General features: G+C 36.4%; 1 protein-coding gene and 1 long non-coding RNA gene across 2 annotated transcripts in view; one reads left to right on the top strand and one right to left on the bottom strand.

Moving 5' to 3' along the window:
- Positions 1 to 312: 312 nt before the first annotated feature.
- On the top strand, positions 313 to 19516 carry LOC105042318 (uncharacterized). Its single transcript, XM_010919470.3, has 4 exons — positions 313 to 678; positions 3762 to 3842; positions 4345 to 4438; positions 19230 to 19516. The coding sequence occupies exons 1-3, from the start codon at positions 405 to 407 to the stop codon at positions 4407 to 4409; spliced, it is 420 nt and encodes a 139-aa protein (XP_010917772.1). The 5' UTR covers positions 313 to 404; the 3' UTR covers positions 4410 to 4438; positions 19230 to 19516.
- LOC109505634 (uncharacterized) overlaps positions 9981 to 21960 on the bottom strand; it is a 48027-nt gene continuing 36047 nt past the window's right edge. The window contains exon 3 of the long non-coding RNA XR_002164224.3: positions 9981 to 10642. This is a non-coding gene — a long non-coding RNA (uncharacterized lncRNA). The remainder of the gene's footprint in view (positions 10643 to 21960) is intronic.

The raw sequence follows: 21960 nt of genomic DNA, 5'->3' as shown, positions 1-21960 counted from the left end.
ATTTTTAGATCTCTGCCGTCTATATTCAAATTACATAAGTTTATTTTCAGATTACATAGATTATGCAAATAATCTGAATATAAATTTGTGTAACTCGAATATAAATTTATGTAACCTGAACATGGATCTGTATAATCAATCTGTGTAGATGGTAGAAATTTAAAAATAATTTTTAACAGTTTAAATTTTTTTATAAAATTTAAAAAATTCAAAAACTTAAAAATAATTTTAGATTAATTTAAAAATCTATAGATAATTGTTGCGTTCCCTGAACGCAGACGCCGTTTTTGACCGTAATCCGTGTTTTGTTTTTGGTAAAATTGGCAACCTTAACGCTTCGACGTAGTGGCTTTTTGTTTTCTTTTTGGGTAGAACGCAGTAGCCTATCTCAGGACCTAAAGAAGATGGTTTCAAAGAATACGATCGCGTTCTTGATCTTGTTACCTCTTATGTTTGAGGTGGCGCCATCGCTTGCTCAGCCCTCCGATTCCCCAGACCGTGGAGTTGCTCCTGATTTTTCCTACTCCCGGGGCAATCTCGAGGTCTCTGCACCGAAGCCGTCTGCTTTGGGCCGCCGTACCCTCCGCGGCGGAGCATCGCTCGCTGTGAACAAAAACCAGGCTCCCTCCCCCGCCGATGCTTGCAATCTCCAGCCCCACGCTCTTGGCCCCTGCCACGGTATTAGTTTTGCATCCATAGATTATTCCATGTTATTAGAGCCATATAATTGCTTAACCCACAAAGTTTATAAGAAAATTGTCATATATGATTTCTTTACTTTCTTATAATTTTTTTTAATGATAAATTTTCATGTTGCTTTTTTCCTTTCATTCTCTGGCAGCCATATAGCCCCATATTTTACCTAGATTTTGTTGAACAAGAAGCGTGCTTGGTCATCCAAGATTTTCCTTTGTAGCCTTCAGTTTCTTCGAAATCACTGAGACAGCGAATTCTCCTACGTGAATTGGTTCACAAGGTTAAGAGGAAGTGACAGGAGAGTACGGCAAAATACTCAAAATAATAGAAAATGTGGAAAAAGAGATAAAAATATATATTAGATTTAAAGGTTCATTTTTTTTTTTTTTGGGTATGTTAAAGGTTTATTCTTTAATGGATAAATACTATAGGAAGATAGGTCAATTTTATTATGGATAATTTTTTTTTTCATGAATAAAAGTTACTCATGATAGAAGAAAAATCATATCTATCTAGAATATGGATAAATCATTTTTTCATCGGTTCTCATTTAGTATATTTATATTATTTATTTATATTATTATTTTATCTCCTGTTAGTTCGGTTGGAAAATCATATCTTTAGAGAGAGAGAGAGAGAGAAAGAGTGTGTGTGTGTGAGCGAGCTCAGCTTTCATTCTTAGCTTTGTTTGCGGTTGGCCCGGACGGAAGAAAAGACCATATGAGTAAGAATTGTTTTATCAATCCTAAACCTTTAATAATGAGGCTCCTCAGTTCAGGAAGTCGATCAGTGGATCGATGGGAAGAACCTTTGCCTGCCGCTTTTGATCCGGTCAAAAAAATTTTTTTATTTTATTTGTAAAATAATATTAAATATATAATAATATCATAATAATAATATAATATAAAGAGGAAGAAAGATCCAATGACGAAGGAAGAAACGGCGTCGGATCCTCTTGGAATCAAAACGCTAAAATGCAAGCGACGCCCTATGCATCCTTCCATTGGTTATCGAACTCGTGTTCATGGTGTGAATCGTGGGGCCCGCCCTATATCTTGAACTTCTGATGCAAGGAACCTAGACGCCCATTTCTTTTTCTTTCTTTCCTTTTTTTTTTTTTTTTTATCTCTCTGGCTTTCTTTCCTTGCTGCTCAATCTTTCCGGCGACTTCAGTTTCGAGCCAATTGCTGCTCAATCTTTCCGGCGAGTTCAGTTTCAAGCCAATGGCTGCTTGCTAGCTGTTGAGGACTTTTGGGATGGGATGGGGAAGCTGACCGTAATCTGGGAGTCAACGAATTTAGATGGTTTGGCAGGACGATTGATGATGACTTGTTGGATCGGTCTAATGGACAGATCTAAGAAAGCTTTAATTTAAAAAAAAATATATTTAAAGTGGAGTGAGAAATAAAATAAATTTTTTAATAATTTTATTTTATATAAATATATTATAAATAATTTAATTTATTTGACTATCACAAAATCAGATATTTTTAATTTAGTTGACATTGCCGACCATTATATACAGCATTCTTGATGATCACATATCAATCCAATTATACAGGTTCTAAGATATATTATTTATTGATTATAATATTTTATATACTAATAATTTTTTAGTTAACTCAGATATATTTTATTGTGGAACATATGATATATAATATGATATGTTATATAATATCCTTAATACTATATTTTATAATACGACGAAGGAAGACGTGTAGGTGTGATGTAAACGCAACTCTTCCTACCCCTGATCTATCTGGCACCCCCATTCAAAATCCAATTGTGCTGCCTCCCCACCGACTCCAGCCTCCGCCAGTTTGCCTGCACCCACCTCCACGTCTTCTCTTTCTCACCGTCTTCACCCGTCTCCCCATTGCTCACCTCCCAACCAGTGCCAAAGAGCATTCGAAGGTAGAGGCAGAGGGTGGAGGGTGGCGGAAAGGGAAGAGGGAGCGGATGAGGGTGTTATAGGAAGAGGTGGTGGGAGAAGACGGGCCAAGGAGGGGAGGTGGAGGGGAAGTGGTGGCGGTGCTGGGATGAGTCTGGTGGAGGAGGTGATGACGGTGGCGGAGTGACTCCGGTGGAGAGGGAGGAGGTGGAGGAGGAGACGGGTAGAGGGGAGGTCAGTGGTCAGTGATGGCGACGACAGAAAGGAAGGGGAGGAAGTGGTGGTAGTGGTGGGGTGAGTCCGGTGGAGGAGGAGGAGGAGGAGGTGGTGGTGGTGGCAACGGTGGTGGAGTAGTCCGGTGGAGAGGAAAGAGGTGGCCCCGAGGGGGTGGCTGGATGGAGTAGGTAGATCATGAATCGCGCATGCAAAGAGAGGAGAAAGGCCGTTGGTGCCACTGTAAAATAGCCTTGGCGTTCTGCAAAATTAACCGGACCGGCTACAGGGTGTTGCCGTGGGTGGATCTTGACCATTCATTCTGGATTAGAGGACGATTTTATCCTTTAGAAATTGAGATCCAAAGAGGTTAGAAATTGTAGAATATCAAATATGATATTCTATATGTACATGAAATTGGACATATTCATTCCATCTGAATGGTCAATTATGTACATTAAAATCCAATATGGTTGAATGTTTCATTCTTTGCAAGCATGGCCTTTGTAATGCTGTACTATATATAAGAATATTCACAGTCGTACCGGTCTAATTAGGCCAATGAAAAACTAAAATTTATAAATAGTGATGGAATAACTAAGTCACATCTGATTTTCCAACAAAATACCATATTAGATCGCATTAGAGTCAGCATAAATGCAGTCATGCCAAAAAGTATTTATGACACAATTTAGTTTCAAATATCGCTAAAGATAATCCTATCCACACGTTCATGTGGATCAAATGCTCTTCTGCTCAATATGTGGCATTAAGCACTATGTAACATAGGCCCAAGTTATATCAAATTTCTAGCTGACAATTACTTGCAATGCATGATTCCCTATCCTAAAGAAACCAAAATTTATTCTATTTTTCACATGTTTTTAAATTGTTATGCTGCATTTCATGTCTTTATAAACAATTTTTTAAATTCTTGCTCCTACAAATTTGTTGTATGCAGCTGGGTCTGGAGTGACCGAGTCACCAACGGAATCTCCGAAAGGGATGTCTGCATCATCGACCCATTCGCTCCATACAGACAGTAGGTCTCTCTTGCATTTAGGGAAGATTATTTTTGGCATATATTGCTGCTTTAAGTTAAAACAAGCACAGGGATTTAGCTTTTTCTCTCAGGAAAAAAAAAAAAAAAAGATTTCAAGCCTTAAACATTTTGAGCAGGTTTTTTTCGCAATTGTAGAGCAGGCTCTATTGGTATTATTGTTGAGTTTACATGCTTTAGAATCAAGTTTTGCATTCTTTTTTTTCTCCCCTAATAGAAGGCTGATATGAGGCAAAATACAAGCAAACAGAAGAGAAAATAAACAAGTTTTCTTACTGCAAAGTTTAGAATCTATTTTTATAAAATCTACATCATAAGTTCCACTCCTTTTTCTCAAAATGATGCTTAGGGCTGAAATACTTGAAGAATAATGCTCAGATGATTCTATTGTTCTTTGATGATATTACATGCGTGAAGTCTTCCTCTTTTCCTCTTTTATCATAAAAGAAAATATATAATTTAATCCTTCTAACTTTTCAAGCAGGTTTTTGTCCCGATTGTGAGAGCGGCTCTATTGATCCAAACACACCAATACAGACTCCACCGTAAGAACATCCAGATGCCATCGCTACCATTTGGTAAGTCTCGATTCCTCACTCTCTCTCGCTGATGAAATGAAACACTTTATTTCTGCAATTATTTTTGACGATGGACCTGTTTCTAATTATAATGCCAATTCGTCAACCATGATGATAGCCATATCTATTAATTTGCTTTATGGAGCCGATAAAGATCCTGATTGTTTTAGCTTGCATATTTGATAATTTGAGTAGGAATGATGTACATGTTACACAGAGATGGACAAACCGTTTGTGTTAATCCAAGCAGGATCCTAAGGAAAAAGAGTTCTTTAATAATTCATTTTTCTATGTTTAGAACCATTGTTCATCCGGATGTGTCAAAAATCAATGACTAGCCCGGGTCAAAAACCCAGTAAATAGACCTTAATGGCTAACCTCCTAGCAGCAAACCTGCAGTTGCATGACAGAACAAGCAAAATGGGGAATATTAAAAGGAGGATGCACATAATCTTAGACTGCAATGCCAATTCTAGTGTCAGAAGGCAGTGATAGATGATGGGATAAGAATCACAAAGAAAGTTTTTGATGATAAATGGCAGCCTACTTTGGGTTCTTCCTTGAGTGGATACGTGCAACATAATATTGTTACAATAGGTTATAACAAAGTATTTGTTACACAATAGGTTATAATAGAATATTGGTACAACTTAAAATCTGGATTATAACAAAAAGTTGTTATGAGCTAGCATAGTTTGAATATTTTCAAATCTCTAATTGCTTATTTGCTAGCGTCATGAGTTTCTCTCTGACACACGCTCCCTCAAGCTAAGCAACCGTAGAATTACACTAAGCTTGGACCGAAGATAATAAGCCCAATGTGGGTGAAGCCCCTTATTGAAAATATCAGCTACTTGGCCCAGAGAAAACACAAACTTGACATTAACATGTTTATGGGCTACCTTTTCATGCACAACATTGTAGTCAATTTCGATGTGCCTCGTTCGAGCATGGAACATAGGATTGAAGGTAATGGCAATAGCAGAGGCATTGTCACAAAGAAGAAGAGTATCTTTAAGGGGAATATAAAGCTCTTCAAATAGTAAGCATAGTCAAGAAATTTCTACAGTAGCATGTGCTAGACTACAATATTCTTCCTCAATAGAGGACCAAGCAACCATAAGTTGCTTTTTAGTGAACCATGACATAGGATTGGGGCCTATGAAGATGCAATAAGCACTAGTTGAGCATGGATCTACCAAATTTTCTATCCAATCTGCATCACAAAAGCCTTGTATACAAATTGAATTTGATGTAAGGCTAAAATCGGATCAGATAAGGATTAGATACCAATACATCCATATCCATATTTATTTTATTTGATGAATATAAATATGAATACAGATATCATTCAAATATAAAAATTTATATCCATATTTGTTTAAAGTAGATACGGATACAATTTGGGTACTAAAAGTATGAATATAATTGTGGATATAAGTTGGATAATTAAACTTTATGACTACATAATTAAAGATCTTATTAAATACATGATAAATCAAGTCAATATCATGTTTATATAGTTGTATATTTTTTTTAAAAATTAATAAGTACTATATAAAATTATATAGAGTTATAGATAGATTCAGATATTCAGATATTCAGATACGGTTGGATAGTTGTCTATCTATATCTATTTTTCTTTGACGGATATGGATACAGATATGGATATTAGTCGGATCATCAAATTTCTATCCGTATCTAGAGTGATTCAGATATGAAAATAGATCCGAATGGATATTATCCATACCACTTTCATCCTTAATTTGAAGTGAAGCCCATAATCAATCGTGCCCTTGAGAAATCATAAGATGCACTTGACAAATGACATAAGTTTGCTTTAGATGGGTGCTGGAGGTACCGAGATGTTTGGTTGATAACGAAATTAATTTTTAGTCGAGTTAATATTAAATACTATGAGGCACCAACAATAGATGAATGATTGGAAGGATCAACCACAACTAGGATAGAAGTGAAGTTAGATGTTTGTGGAGTGGTGGGTGAGCTGATGGGTTTAGAATCCAAGAAGCCGATACGCTGAAGGAGGTCGTGCATTTATTTTGTTTGAGTTAAATATAAACTAGTAGCAGTGCGATGTGCTTCAAGGCCCCAAAAGTAGCAGGAAAGCGGTCCAAGGTCCTTCATTTTGAAGTATTCGCCCAGTTGAGAAATAAAGAGCCAAATGAACTTGAAATCACTCCAATAAGTAAGATGTCATTCACATAAACTAGGAGATAAGTAGATTTTGAACCATCATGACAAAGTGGATCTGATACTGCAGTAGAGAAAACCAACTCCACTAGTTTAGAGAAAAATTCTTCATACCAAGCACAAGATGCTTGCCAGAGACCATAGATAGACTTTTACAACTTGCAAACATGGTTGGATTTGTCAAGATCCACATAACCTTGAGGTTGGGCCATATAGACATCCTCCTTGAGATCACCTTGGAGGAAGCGTGCTTTCAACATCTAGTTACTGAATGGACCATTTGAGGTTGATGGCCAAACCTAGGAGAACATGAACTATAGTGTGCTTAACAATAGGACTGAAAGTTTTTAAAAAATCAATCATGAGCTGTTGATGAAAACCTTTGGCAACCAAAAGAGCTTTATATTTGTTGATGGAACCAATGGGATTGCACTTGATTCAATAGACTCATTTGGATCCCATAATGTTTATACCTGCTTGGTATGGAACAAGGGTCCATATATCCAAGTTTGTTACAAGGTAGTGAATTCAATATCTATAGTAGATCATCATTCAGTTGATTTTGAAGTCTATGTACGTATATGAGGAGGGTTCAATATTAGGATGCATGGCAAGTAGAACCTTAAGCGGAGATATCACATGTTTCGTTTAACAACACTAGATTGTGATCTTATTGTCATTAGATGATTGAGAGCAGGAGTAGCTAGAACTGATTGATATAGTTGGGATGTGTTAGAGGCAGTGGTAGAACTATTGGGGTGATTTTCTGAGTTTGGTCCAGCATTCATTGGTTGCTGAGACTGAGATGTTAGACTTGTCACAGCTGTTGGGATAAGTGAAGGTGGGACAAAGGCACTAATATTGTGGCTAGATATAAAGATAGAAAATGGGCTACGGATAGAGGCCCACTGTGGTTGGCAACACGGGACAACTCCACTTGAGAGGTATGCAAAGACATCCCTACAGAAGGAGCTGAAGTAGAAACTAGGGTGATAGGTGGCAAAATGCAAGCCAGTCATCAAGAAAAACATCAAGATAGACCCTAAAGAAAGGGGAATTGGATGAAATGGGTAATATGATTCGTCAAATACTACATGGCAGGAGAGATAGAGATGATCGGACTTATATAGGGTCTAAAATTCTAAACATCTATATCCTTTTTGAGTTGTGTAATAGTCTAGAAAAATACATTATATTATCTTAAAATCTAGTTTATGAGTGCAATATGAGTGAAGTTATGGATAATAAGCGCATCAAAAGGCATGAAGATGACCATAGTCTAGTTTGGTATTCAACAAAGCTTCATATGGTGAAATTTTGTTACAAAGTATTGGCATCCAATTAATTGTTAGAAAAAGTTAAGATACGTGGTGAAAAAATAATAATAATAACTTTTCGATTAAGCACACGAGATCTCATCTCGAAATAATATGAAAAATCTGGATCCCTCATAATTTTAAGATTAAGATTAATAAAAGAAAGTGAGATCAAAATCATAATCTTTGCGTAGATAGATCTTTATTGCAATCTGATGATCATAGATATCTTCGTGGTTTTTTTGAAGCTGCGCAAATGCCGGCCTCTACAGATATCCATATAAGATTCTAATCTAATCAATGGTCTCTGATCTCACCAGAGTGCTAGTTTCCTCACAGAGATTCCTCTTATATGATGGTGGATTTTTTCCTCTTATTTTTTATTACTGAAAATTTTTTTCAAGGATTTCAGCTTTTCTCCTCACCGTGAGATTGCACGCTATGCCCTCTTTAGTGTGAGAAAACTCCTTTTATAATGTGAGCCCTTTCACATGAGAATCCTAGGGCATCATCTTTGATGCATCAAACTCTTTGACCAATCAAACCTTAGGCATGAAGGACTCTTAGGCATCAACACTTTTAGCGCGTCCAACTCTTGGGCACGTGAGATGTCAGGAGATAAACAGAGTGTGAAGTCTTTTTTACATGAAAAACTTGGGGTGTGGACTCTCTTGCATGTTAGATCTCATATAGGACGTGAGAAGTCCTTTTAAGCATCAAACACTTTGACGCATATCAAATTTTTGATAGATCAACTTTTGATTGATCAAAGGTTGTTAGGAGTATAAGTACTTTGAGATTTGATGGCGTCAACTCTTTGATGTGTCAAACTTTTGACATATCGATCTTTTAACTAATCAAATCCCATGGTGATTCAAAACTGATAATCCAACCATCTGATCAATCACAACTTTTTACGTGTGTGACCCATAGATTCTATTCTATTTGGTAGTAAGATATATTATGATCTTTATTATAATATCATTGAAATTATTTTCAATGGGTCAGAATAATTCCAACTCATCTTAATAAAAATTATCGATCTTCAAGATAATTTTTATGGATCCCACAATCCATCAGTGATGCCTAGCAGTATGTAGTGGTAATCCAACAGAACGAAATTGAATGAACCTATAGGTGTAATTAATGCATGATATAGTCCTTCTATCGTGAGTTCCGACTAGATAGAGATTATGAAATTACTCATCAAACCCTATCATCTGTTATATATTTAATTATTCGACTCGTGCTCCTAATGTGAAAACGGTAAAAGCCCTTTTTCACTATTTATGCTGCCCTAGCTAAGGTTTTCTAAACTTAATCTCATAAATCATATAGGATCAAATTTCTTATCTATCAAGAGTGATAGATTCCATACAGACGTACATCCTATTTCTATTATAAACCTACTATAGCCAACATATACTGCAAGGATCTACATGGCTAGAGATCAGATATATATATACAGTCAAACTACAGTAATCTTATTGTGAAAATAGTTGAGGCATCACTGGCCAAAGAACTAGTCACACTACTACAATATCGAGTAAGTCACTGATAAGTAAATAGACATCCAAGTAACTTTTCGTATCGATCATATTCGATATCCTTACTCACTAATAACCATCTGCACTCTCGCTTCAATATCTCCATACTATAAACTCGAGACTCATCTATGCTTAAAAGAAAATTGACTTGTGCACCAATTTCATCAGATCAATCATCGCCTCGATGATGATCCATTGATTAGAAACATTTAAGAATCAATCACTAATGATACATACCTCAAATATTTAACTCTTAAAAATATATGTTATCATCTTATTAATTTTTTGGATGATTTATGGATACATACACAACATGAATAAAATTAAAAAACTCAATTTCATTAATAACAAAAGATCAAATACAAAATGATGTCCTAGAATAAATTTATGTGTATGGTTGATTGATTTCTAGGACATTCATCTAATATTAATGAGATAGGTAGCAGTGAAGAAAGTATTAGACCAGTATTTAAGAGGAATTGAGGAATTAGCCATTAAAGTTTGTCTAGTTTCAACAATATGTCGATGTTTACATTTTGAAATTCTACTTTGTTCTTGGGTGTACAGACATGTAGTTTGTTGGATGATGCCACGTGAGTGGAGGAAAGGAAAGAATGAGGTACCCACATATTCATCCCCTCCATCAGTACATAGGATTTTAAGATTGGATTCAAGTAGTGTTTCCATTTGGGCTTTAAAGGATGCAAACACAGAAACAACATCAGACATGGACTTCAAAGGGAACAACTATGTATATCATGAAAAATTATCCACAAAAATAACATAGAATTTAAAGAAAATATTAGACACAATGGGAGTTGGTCCCCAAACATTATTATAAACTAATACAAAAGGTTTAGAGAAAACATATGAGGACAAAGAAAATGAAAATTTTTTACTTTTTCCTAATTGACAAGAGGTGCAAATAAAGGAAGACTCTTTTAGTGGAAGAGATGCTTGAGATAAAATCAAATGCTGAATATTTATAGATGAATGACCAAGATGCTTGTGTCATACCTTTGACTGAATCCGAAGATTGATTAGGAATGAGGGAGATGTGCCTGTGGGTCCGTAGAAATAGAGACCATCTTCAAACTTACCTTGGTAGAATGCCTGCCTCAAATGCTTATCTTTTATCACAAAGCCACAATCATCAAAACAAAAGCAACAATAATTATCATGACATAGTTTTTATATAAAAAGTAAATTAGCAGAAGCATCAGGATAATATAAAACATATGAAAATACAAAGGTACGTGAGGAGGTGGAGAGTGAGGTAGATACAGTTCTAGAAATTTTCAAACCTTGTCCATTTCTAACTTGGACATTATAGGTACCCTAATAAGGCAAACTAATGGATAGATTGGCTAGATCTGCAATAATATGGTTTGTATCTCCAGTGTCAGTAAATCAAGTAGTTGCTTCTGGAGTCAGAGGAGCCACCATTGCTGCTAGACATTGAGGTGGAACCAGCCCTTGGTAGGGATGGTCCATGTGGTGAAAGCAGTCAATTGCAGAATGATCAAGTTTTCTACAAATTTGACAAATGGGTCCATTATTGTTGGAGCTGGTAATGCGATCGATGATATTGGTGCTGGCCAAGCCGTTGTTGCAGACCCCATTAACTGACAACTATTGCACAAAGTATGGGAACAAAAAGAGACTTCCACAATAGATAATTATTTGCATTTAATTTGATTGGGATAAGGCTTGATATATTAGAAATCATCATAGTGGGGGCCGTAATACTTTGGACTAATGATGAAATGGACAGCGACACTTGAAAACTTGCTGCAGATGAAGTTATGGTAGATGCATCATAGCAAGCTGGGGTAGAAAAGGATTATCTAGCTATCACGCTCTTGTGACTCTGATACCAAATTACAAAAGAAGTTTTCGTTGATAAATAACAGCCCACATTGGGTTATTCCATGATTGGATATTTGTAACATAATATTGTTACAATAGGTTATAATAAAGTATTTGTTGTGCAATAGATTATGACAAAATATTGTTACAGGCTAAAATCTAGATCATAACAAAAAGTTGTTATGAGCTAACATAGTTTGAATATTTTCAAATCTCTTGCTTATCTATTGGGTTCATGAGTTCCTCTCTAACAATAAGGTCTACAACCATTTTCATTTAGGTCATATTTGATTGTGAGGAGTTAGACTTTGGAATGAAAATTGAAATAAGTGACTTCCATTTTAGCCATTTAGTTGGAGAAGTTACATTCCCATTTTGATTTTCAGAGGGAATGGGAACACCGCAATCCCCCAAAACCCAATTCCTATGCTTTTCTTGTATTTAAATCTCATTTTGATTCTGATTCTGGTCATGAATCACATGCATCAGGGGATATGATCATTCCAATTCTGATTCTAATTTGAACTGATTTTGATTCCAATTTCAATTTCGGTCATGAACCAAATGCACCTTTAAGGAAATGAGATCTAATGTTATTGTTGGACATCTTTAGGAGGAAAATAAGAAAGAAAAGTTTTCTGGTTTCAACTATGACCTAGCATTCTAAAAAGCATTCCAATACTTACAAGGGTTCGAACCTCTAGAAATAGTTTTTCGCATCTACTGCATGGGACATATATTAAGCCTTGGCTGATTATCGAATGCACTATATATCACCTCATTTGAGCCCCTTCTTCAAAAATAAGGCTCTTTGGATGGCACACAAGGTTGGAAAATATGCTTCTAGTTGTCAGCCTAGATGCATTTGTTGTTTGATAGTTGACATAATATAGTAATAGACATCTTACATACATTATTGGATATATAATTTCATAATAACTTTGAATATGGTTTGGCACAGAGATTGTAGAGCTAGGTGGTCAGTCCAAAAACAAGCTTTGATCAAGCAGCCACAGGAGAAAGAGTAATGAAAATAGGGTCTCAATCCTAACTATGTGAATGGAAGGGAGAAGGGAGGCATCGCACTGCTCTAACTGGGAGAAGGAATGGGGTAGCGGGGTGCCATCCTATGACCTTATCTTCTCAAGGCATTCTATCTCCCCTGCTAGAGCCATCCCCCCTTCTCTCTCTCTTCCCCCATGCTGATTGCCATCAAGGTTATCGGACGTTGCCACCTGATCAAAGGTAAAACTAGCCCATTTCCCTTCCTTCCCTATTTCTCCTATTCCCTACCCTATGTCTAACATTGTCACCTCCTATTGGACATTGCAGACCATATACGGTCACCTCGCTAGTGAACCCAAAGTCCCCTTCCTCTCTTCTCTTCATGTCCTTCCCCTTTGAGGGTTGAAGCCCCTTCTCTCCCTTTTGCACTCAATTAGGAATGGCATAGCCATCCCCTGTTTCATCACCACTGACACCCCTTCCCTCTCTTTCTTCCTCTCTCTCTTCCTCTTCCTCTCTCTTCTTATTCCTTTCCATCTCTCTTATAGACAACCCTAGGCCCTTCTCATTCCCTTGCTCTCACTCTCTCTCTATATATCTATCTCTCTTTTTCTCTAGTTCTCTCTTTTTTTCTATCTCCTCTTGTCTCTCTCTCTACTTTCCCTTTTTCTTTTTTATCTTTCTCTTTGTCTCTCTCTTGTCTTTCTTTGCCTTTATTTTCTCAATCTAAGTCAAGTCGAACTCGATTCTCTCCCCATTATTGACTCTAGTTGAGTGTCATTCCCACCTTGCTACTACAACAAAAATAAATAATGACATATTTTGATCATAAAAAAAAATTATTAAGAAAATATAACTTTGATGATGAAAATTTGCTATCATAATGCTATTACAGCTAGTGATTTTTTCATAATGAAATTATTTTTGCCAAAAAATTGTATTACCAAACATCTTGTACCAATTCCCACCATATGGACAAAAATTTTTTATGTTGACTTTTACTAATTGTGGCAAAATTTATCATGATTAACAATTTATAAATTTCTTGACAAAATATCTTGGATCACTATTTTTTTTTTTACTTTTGATGACTTAAATTTCTTATCACCTGTTGCATCAAGGTTCTGGGGGTGCTGATGTGGTCGAGGATAGAAAGAGGTCCGAATGCCAGGATATCAAAATGGACCTACAAGAGAAGTCCACTCAACCAAAAGTGGGGGCCTCTGGCAGGGGATCCTCCAATACTTAAGTCAACTAGAGCTTGAGCATAGAGAGAGAGTATGGGAGCTGAGAATAGCATGGATTGGCTTATCAGAGCTTGCCCCGAGGGTCTCCTTATTATCTTTTTGTATAGAGAGGTACCTAAGTTTGTTAGGCCTAGACCTGTAGGTTATCATGTCTGAGCCCGTAGGTTGTTAGTCATGGGTGTTTGTTGTATCCATGTGGTTACATTTCGAAAGTTTATTAGGAGATTCCAACAGATTATCCACATAGCATGATCAGTTGGCAGACTGAGATCGTCTTGTAGATGAGGTGCCGTCCCAATCAGATCTGTATTAATACAGATTGTGGGAACTTATCCTTGGTGGTCAGCGAAATCCCGACCCAAAGGTCGGCATTGGTTGCGGACTTCATTTCTATTGATAATGAGGTGTCGACCTGGAGGTCGACGGAAATTTGGGCTGGTGTGATCATTTTATCTTGGCTTTCTTCTGTTATCATCTCGGTGTCTTCATTGACCCTTGATTTCTGAGGATGAGTCTCGAGATCCATGACTGAGGTGGCATGACCCCATAACATCACCTATTTTTGTTCTATTTATGAAAACTAGAAATTATCTATGGCTATTTTTTTTTGGTAAAATAGTAGTATCACCAAATGTTTGGCACTAATTCCCACTGCAAAAGAAATTTTTTTTCTGTGACAACTTTTATAATATGGTGACAAAATTTATTTCATCACTAAGGATTCATAAATTTCATGATAAGATATTGTGGGTCACTAAACTTTTATGCTTTTAGTGACCTAAATTTCTCATTATAGATTTTCTAGAGCTAATTCCCACCATATGGAGGAAATTTTTCTGGTAGCTTTTACTGTATAATTATCACTAAAAATTTAAGAATTACATGATAAAATATTTTGGGTCACTAAAGATTATTCTTTTGGTGACTTAAATTTTTTATCACTTACACTTGCTTCATTTTTTAAAAATAGAAATTATGTACAACTATTATTTGTGATAAAAACAATAGTGTCATCAATGATTGCAACTTTGCTATAGAAAAAAATTATCACCACAAGTATGGTCTTTTGTATAGTTTTGAGAAAATGTTTGTGATAATTTCTATTATATCATGACAAATTGTCATCACTAACAATTCATATAATTTATGATGAAATATCAGTAAACATTTATTCATTTATCACTTAGAAAATATAGAAATAAGTTAATTGTAAATGTTGCTATGGATTAAAGATGGAATCAAAAATAAAATTTTGTCACCACAAATATGTTACAAAATTTTGGATCGTTACATGTAGTTAATTATAAGTACTATTTGGTGACAAAATAATGGTTGCAAAATATTTTTGTAACAATATTTTTCCAACCAATTATTTATTTATTGTTGGGGGTCTGGCCAGGACACCATCACCATAGGATCTTTTCGATACCACTCGCATTGCACTCGATCATGTATAGATATTGTAAGAGAAAGAAAGAAGAGAAAAAAAATATAAGATAAGAGAAAATAATCAAGTACATGGATCAACTCAAGACTCACCTCCACGGGGTATGCAAAGCTTCACTATGAGAAAAGAACGAGTACAAGAGAAGATCTTCACACTCTCAACTCTTATATACAATCTCTCTTAACTAGAAGCTACTCTTACAAAGCTCTCGCTCGAACTAAGAAAGACCTATCTGCCTTACGGATCTCTCACTGCCGACTGCAACAAAATAATCTTAGGGTCAGCACTTATTTATAGCCCAAAAATCTTCATCCACAATGTATCAAAAGGCCCTCACCAAAGTTCTGTTATGACTCTATATCCGAAAGTGAATATAATTCCTCTTTGATCGCATCAAACAGCCTCTCCAGCCGCTAGATCAAGACCACAAGCCACTCTGGCTGCACGATCGTGCAAAAACAAGTCGTAGACCTGATAATTCAACTGTAAACCATCCTCGATCTATCATAATACTATGAGCCACGAGAAACGAAGGAGAAACCACCTGTCGGTCCATGTGGACCATGTGAAATGGGGCGGGAAATGCCCGTCGGTCCACGATGAGGCATGGACTGTGTGGAGTGGCCTCCCACATGTTTGCCTGCACGCTCGCCTGCTCGAACTGGGCTTGGGCTTCGCTCAATTGGGCCACGGGCCTCCTACTAGCTTGTGCCAGCTGTGGGCCACTCCAACTACTTTCAGTCTGCTTCTTCGCATGTATCTCCTCCATTTGGACTCCTTTTGGATCATTTTTGGGCTCGTTGGATTTCGTTCGTCATCCTAGATTTCATTCTAAGCATATTATGGATCGAATCTCAAGATTTTTTTCAATAATCTCCATCTTGACTCAATATTAGACCTTCATAATAACTCTAAGAGCTCATCTCTCACCCCCATATCCTGGGACAAACATCTATTGCTCATGGATGGGCAAATATAGGAGTCGAGCCAAGCCACTCGATCCCATCTCCATCATGGGCCATGTCTACTCTGATTTGAGACCTGCTCGAGGTAGCCACTTGCGGTAATAAAAATTTCACCTTGTGATGTCATCTGTCATCCTCTCGAGTCTTCTGTCTCATATTCGATCCATCTGCTCTTAGAGCTCCATCTCGCATTAGGCTTTCTGCCAAAAGGTAGCGTCCTCCATATTGCTTCCCCTTCATCACGATCCTATTACCGTACATGACCTTCAAGATTCCTCCATCAGCTCTCCACCTATAGCTGCTTGAGTCAAGTCTGCTCAGAAAAATTAGATTTCTTTTGAAGCTAGGTATATATCGGACCTCACCCAACTTTCTCACTGCTCCATCATGTATCTCCATACTGACCGTCTCGATGTCTTTAATCACACAGCTCGATCCATCCGGCAAGTAAACAGTGCCCTCACTATTCTTCAAGAACTCAAACAGTTCTTCTTTACAACAAACATGATGGAAATAAGTAGAATTTAAGATGTACTACTGGAAAGGAGTAGATACCTCGTTTGAGACCATAAGCGCATTACCGATCTCAATGTCACTACTAGCCATCACCATAATAGCCATCGTCCGACCCTTAAGTTGAGGGCAATTTCTGACTTGATGCTCTAACTCATTACATCGGTAGCATCTGATCTTGCTGTAGTCCCTCGTCCTGGACTTGGACTGCCCACCTCATGATCTTCTATCACTTTATCTTCTGCCACCATGTCTTTCAGTCACCGTCAGAGCTAAGTCACCATTTGAACTCGAAGCTTGATTCTCCCGTCTAAGAATCTCGTTCTAGAGAAGTACAGAAATTATGTCTTCCATCTTGATGGTGCTCTTTCCTACTAGAAGAACAGTCACCAAGGACTCAAAAGAGGAAGGAAGTGATGATAGCAAGATCAATACCTTGGTCTTCTCCTCAACTTTCTCACAAACACTGAGGAGGTCGGTAAGGATCTTCTGAAAGTTGTTTAGATGCTCCTATATGCTCTGTCCCTCATCATCCGTAGCTAATAGAACTATCCTAGAGGAAGAGAGGGTTGGTAAAAGACTTCGCTATATACAACTCCTCAAGCTTCGATCACAGCACCGTCGAAAAAATTTCACCAAGCACGTGGATCACCATATCATCTATCAAATACAAGCGGATCGTGCTCACCGCCTGCATTTGAAGTCGCTTTCAAACCATCACCTCCATGGTAGTCGGCATCTCCTCGCATAAGAGAGTGTCAATCAACCCCTGCTAGATGAGCACGTCCTTCATCCTTGATTGTTAGAGGAAGAAATTGCTCTTTCCATCAAATCGATTAATCTCCATCTTGATTGAACTTGTCTTCTCTATCTTTTTCAATCTCGATCAACACCATCATGATCTGGGCAACCTCGTATACTGGTACCGTCTGAGCTCTGATACTAGTTGTTGGGGAGTCTGGTCAGGATACTACCACTATAGGACCTTTTCGATACCACTCGCATTGCACTCAATTATATGTAGATACTGTAAGAGAAAGAAAGAAGAAAAAAAAATATAAGATAAAAGAAAGCAATCAAGTACATGGATCAGCTCAAGGCTTACCTCTATGGAGCATGCAAAGCTTCACTATGAGAAAAAAATAAGTATAAGAGAAGATCCTCACACTCTAAATCTTTATACACAATCTCTTTCAACTAGAAGCTATCCTTATAAAGCTCTCACTAGAACCAAGAAAGACCTCTCTATCTCACGGATCTCTCACTACCGACTGCAACAAAATAACCTCAAGGTCAGCACTTATTTATACCCCAAAAATCCTCATCCACAATGCATCAAAAGGCCCTCACTGGAGTCCTGTTAGGACTCTATATCCGAAAATGAGTCTAACACCTCTTTGATCGTATCAAACAGCCTCTCCAGCCATCATATTAAGATCACAAGCTACTCTGGATGTACGATCATGCAAAAACAACCTGTAGACCCCGTAATTCACCTATAAACCATCCTCAATCCACTGTAATACTGTGAGCTGTGAGAAACGGATGAGAAACCGTCCGTCGATCCATGTGGACCATTTGAAATGGGGCGGGAAATGCCCGTCGATCCACGATGAGGTGTGGATCGCATGGAGCGGCCTCTCACATGCGTGGCTGCACACTCGCCCACGTGCGCTAGGCATGGGCTCCACTCAACTGGGCCACGAGCCTGCTGCCGGCCCACACTGGCCATGGGCCCCTCCAACTACTCTCGATTTCTTTCTTCACGCATATCTCCTTGTTCTGGATTTCGTTTGGATTGTTCTTAGACTCGTTGGATTTCGTTCGTTGTCTTGGATCTTGTTTTAAGCTGATTATGGACCGAATCTCGAGATATTTTCCTCAACAATTATCTTGAACTTGCAAACAAGTTGGGTTGGTCAAGGGCATGTTTAATTAGACTAAACCTCCATGCTTTCATAATTGAGTCTTTCATTTTAGACTTGGACCATGCATATGTTATGCCGAGAGAAATATTTTAAATTCAATTGATCATTTATGTCAGGTCTGACTGAGCAAAGCATGACCTAGATCCAACACAAAATTTTCATGTTTCAGTTATGCTTAGGTCTGATCATATTTATAATTTGAGTCAAATATTTAGCTATCCTTTGACAGCTTAAAATAATATTTGAAAATTAAATAAAATCATGCAAAAGTTTTAAACAAAATCAATATATTTATAAAATAAAGAAGAATTGTTATTGAAAATGTTCTTTCATTTGTTTTAAGGTAATAATCATTCTTAGGGTACAAGTTACATGATTTTGGACAAGGCAAAAAGTATTACATGATTAAGGTTTTAGGTAGGTAGGACTAGATCTTGGTTGTCGGAAATATTTTTGGCCAACCTGGTATATTTTTGGCAATGACAACATTCTAGTGTTTGTTTCACTGCATTAACTGGTTCATGGTGCCATGAATCTGTTTTGATGATTGGGTGACTCTAATGGACATAGTCTATTACATTTTACTCGAATGTTTCCTACCCTATAAGAAACTGTTTTTAAACTATTGTTTAATAATAAATTCTTGTTTTTAACATTGTTCTTCTGGTGGTCATGCTGTTAAATTCTTTTTCAACCTCTTCCATTATGATTCTTCAACTTATTTTTGATTATTCTATATGCAGATTGATGATGGTACTTACGGCTCACTATAGCTTTGGCGATTATAGATTTTCTTCTGGTCATGACTCAGAAGCATTATCTTCCGGCCTTTTATTATCAATGATCAGGACATTTTGGATGGGACGTTGTTTTTTCCTTTATGGATGATATTATGTTTCAAATAATAATTGTAGATTTCTACCAAAAAATAATAATAATTGTAGATGTTGTGGATATTGACTAGCTTTGTCGACATGGACGATGAATATGTTGAAAAATTCTTGATATTTTTGTAATAAATATCTTGATTGTGGATGCAATATAATGGATTGTATTAATGATATTATCAATTGTATTTATAAGAAAATTAGTCATGGCTAAAAATTGGTGCTGAAATGCTTGTCATAAAATTCAATTTTGGTAATGGAACATAATCAAATTATTTTAATATACAGTGATGAAATATTTTTATCACAATAATGATTTTGGTGATGATATTTGTTGTCACAAAATACAATATTTGGTGACAAAAATTGATTTATTATAAAATTATTATTTTATTTAATGATGAAATATATTTGTCACCCTATGTTCATCATATATGCAATATTTTGATCATGATTTTTTTTTGTCACTAAATTCAACACTTGGTGGTGGAATTTAACTCATCACAAAATTGCCATGATATTAAGTGATAAAAAGATTTTGTCACCGTATGATCATCACAAATGCAATATTTTGGTGATGAAATTAGTTCATCACCAAATTCAATGTTTGATGATGAAATTTGACTCATTACAGGATTACCATAATATTTAGCAATGAAGTATTTTGTTACAAAATCTAAACTATTGCATCATAAAAACTTGAAGTCGATCCATTATTATAGGCTTAGTTATGCAAAAATTTTAAACCTTTTAGAAGTTTTCAATTTCATCATAAACTTTTATTTAGTACAATTAAGTCATCAAACTCTTAATTTATTTTAATTTAAAAAAATTGACTCTAACTTTTGTCTGTCTGTCATGATTGAGTTATCACGTGATATCATATAACCTGCTTATGTGGATATAGAAAAGATACTGGAGTCTTTCTCTCCCCTTTTCTCCTATTTTTTTTTATAGGGTTTCTACCAATGGAAAGACTAAAAAAATCCTCTTCCTCTGGATCTATATCCTCTCTCCTTTCCATCTCTTTGGATTAAAAGGAAGAGTTTTCATTTTTGGTTTGATAAACTATGAAGCTAATGCAACTTATCTCCTCCAACCTCCTTTCATCACAACTTCACCATTCTACTCATCTCTCATCAATGGGAGGAATCCTCTCTCTCTCTTTTTTTTTTGATATAGGTAGGGAATCATGCAACTCTGATGCGAGTACACCTTATCAAATCAAAGTACAAAATATCCTGCAAGGCGAATGGGTACCTCGGGCTGTGTCGCCAAATCTAGTCTCCTTCAAAATGCTCAGTGACAAAAGAAGCAACCTAGTCTGTCGCATTGTTGGCCTTACGGAAGACATGACGAACCGACATATTGATAAACTCTCGGATGGAAGCCTAGATAGCACGGAGTAGCAGATGAGCCTCCAGTTGTCTCGTGTCATCTCGAATTTAGCTGATAACAGTCATTGAGTCACCCTTAATACATATCTTCTTTGCCCGCAGCTCCCGTCTGATGCAAATGGCGTTCAAAGCTTTACATCTGGGACGGAGGGCTCAAGTGGATTAAGAGCTTATAAGGAAGATTAGATTTATAGGCTATTGCCTTATTCTTTTTATTGATTTTTTTTATTATTTTCTTACCACATAAGCAACTTGATACCATATAAACAAGCTAAGTGATAACACCATTACGATAGGACAATAGAAGTTAGAGCCAAGGTCCAAATTGAAACAATCTGAAAATTCTATGATTTGATTGTATTAAATAAGATTTTAGGATAAAACTAAAAACTCTAAAAAAGTTAAATATTTTTTGCATAATTAAGTCTAAATTTTTTTAGTGATGAAGACATACCCTTTATTGACAAAGTTTTTCTACTTTTTGTGATAAATAATTTCATCACAAAAACTATAACCTCTTTCATGATGAGTTTGTTTACATCACAAAAGGGTATCCTTTGGTGGCGAAAAAAAATTATATGGTGATGAATATTTCTAAATTCTTATGACAAAAGAAAGTGCCACTAAAATATTTTAGTATTTGGTGACAAAAATATTTTCATCACTAGAAATATATATTGAGTGATAGAACATGTCTTTTGTCACTGTGTACCTCTAGTGCGCACTTTTCATGATGAGCATCATGATGATTTTTTCATTAATCAAGGATATTATTTTTTGTTATGGTGCTCTTCTCTATTTTTGTAATCTAGTGTCTATCTAACTATGTAGGTGAATAATAATTCAGATGTGGAGAGGATTGGCATAAGGTCTCCCTGAACCCACTAGTTAAGGTAAAATCTAATCCATTAGTTCCTTAATTTAACTATTGAGATTAGGTTGCAGAAAACTTAGGCTAAGGAATAGGGTTGAGGAACCAGATTTTTGGAATTTAGAAGACTAGAAATCATCAATTAATTATTTAAATTAGTGAAATTGGTTAGGTTGGCCTATGGATTGAGTTGACATGTTATGCTACCAATAGAGGTTATCAATGTTGATCAAATAGGATACTTAGAGCTCAAAATAAAGAAGATTAAAGAGGTTTGAAAAGAGAGAAAGCAAAATTACAACATGCACAAATTTGCATG

This window comes from Elaeis guineensis, chromosome 3, assembly GCF_000442705.2.
Source record: "Elaeis guineensis isolate ETL-2024a chromosome 3, EG11, whole genome shotgun sequence".
Classification (NCBI taxonomy): Eukaryota; Viridiplantae; Streptophyta; class Magnoliopsida; order Arecales; family Arecaceae; genus Elaeis; species Elaeis guineensis.
Note: the sequence above shows the minus strand (reverse complement) of the source record. Positions and strands in the feature narration are given on the sequence as shown.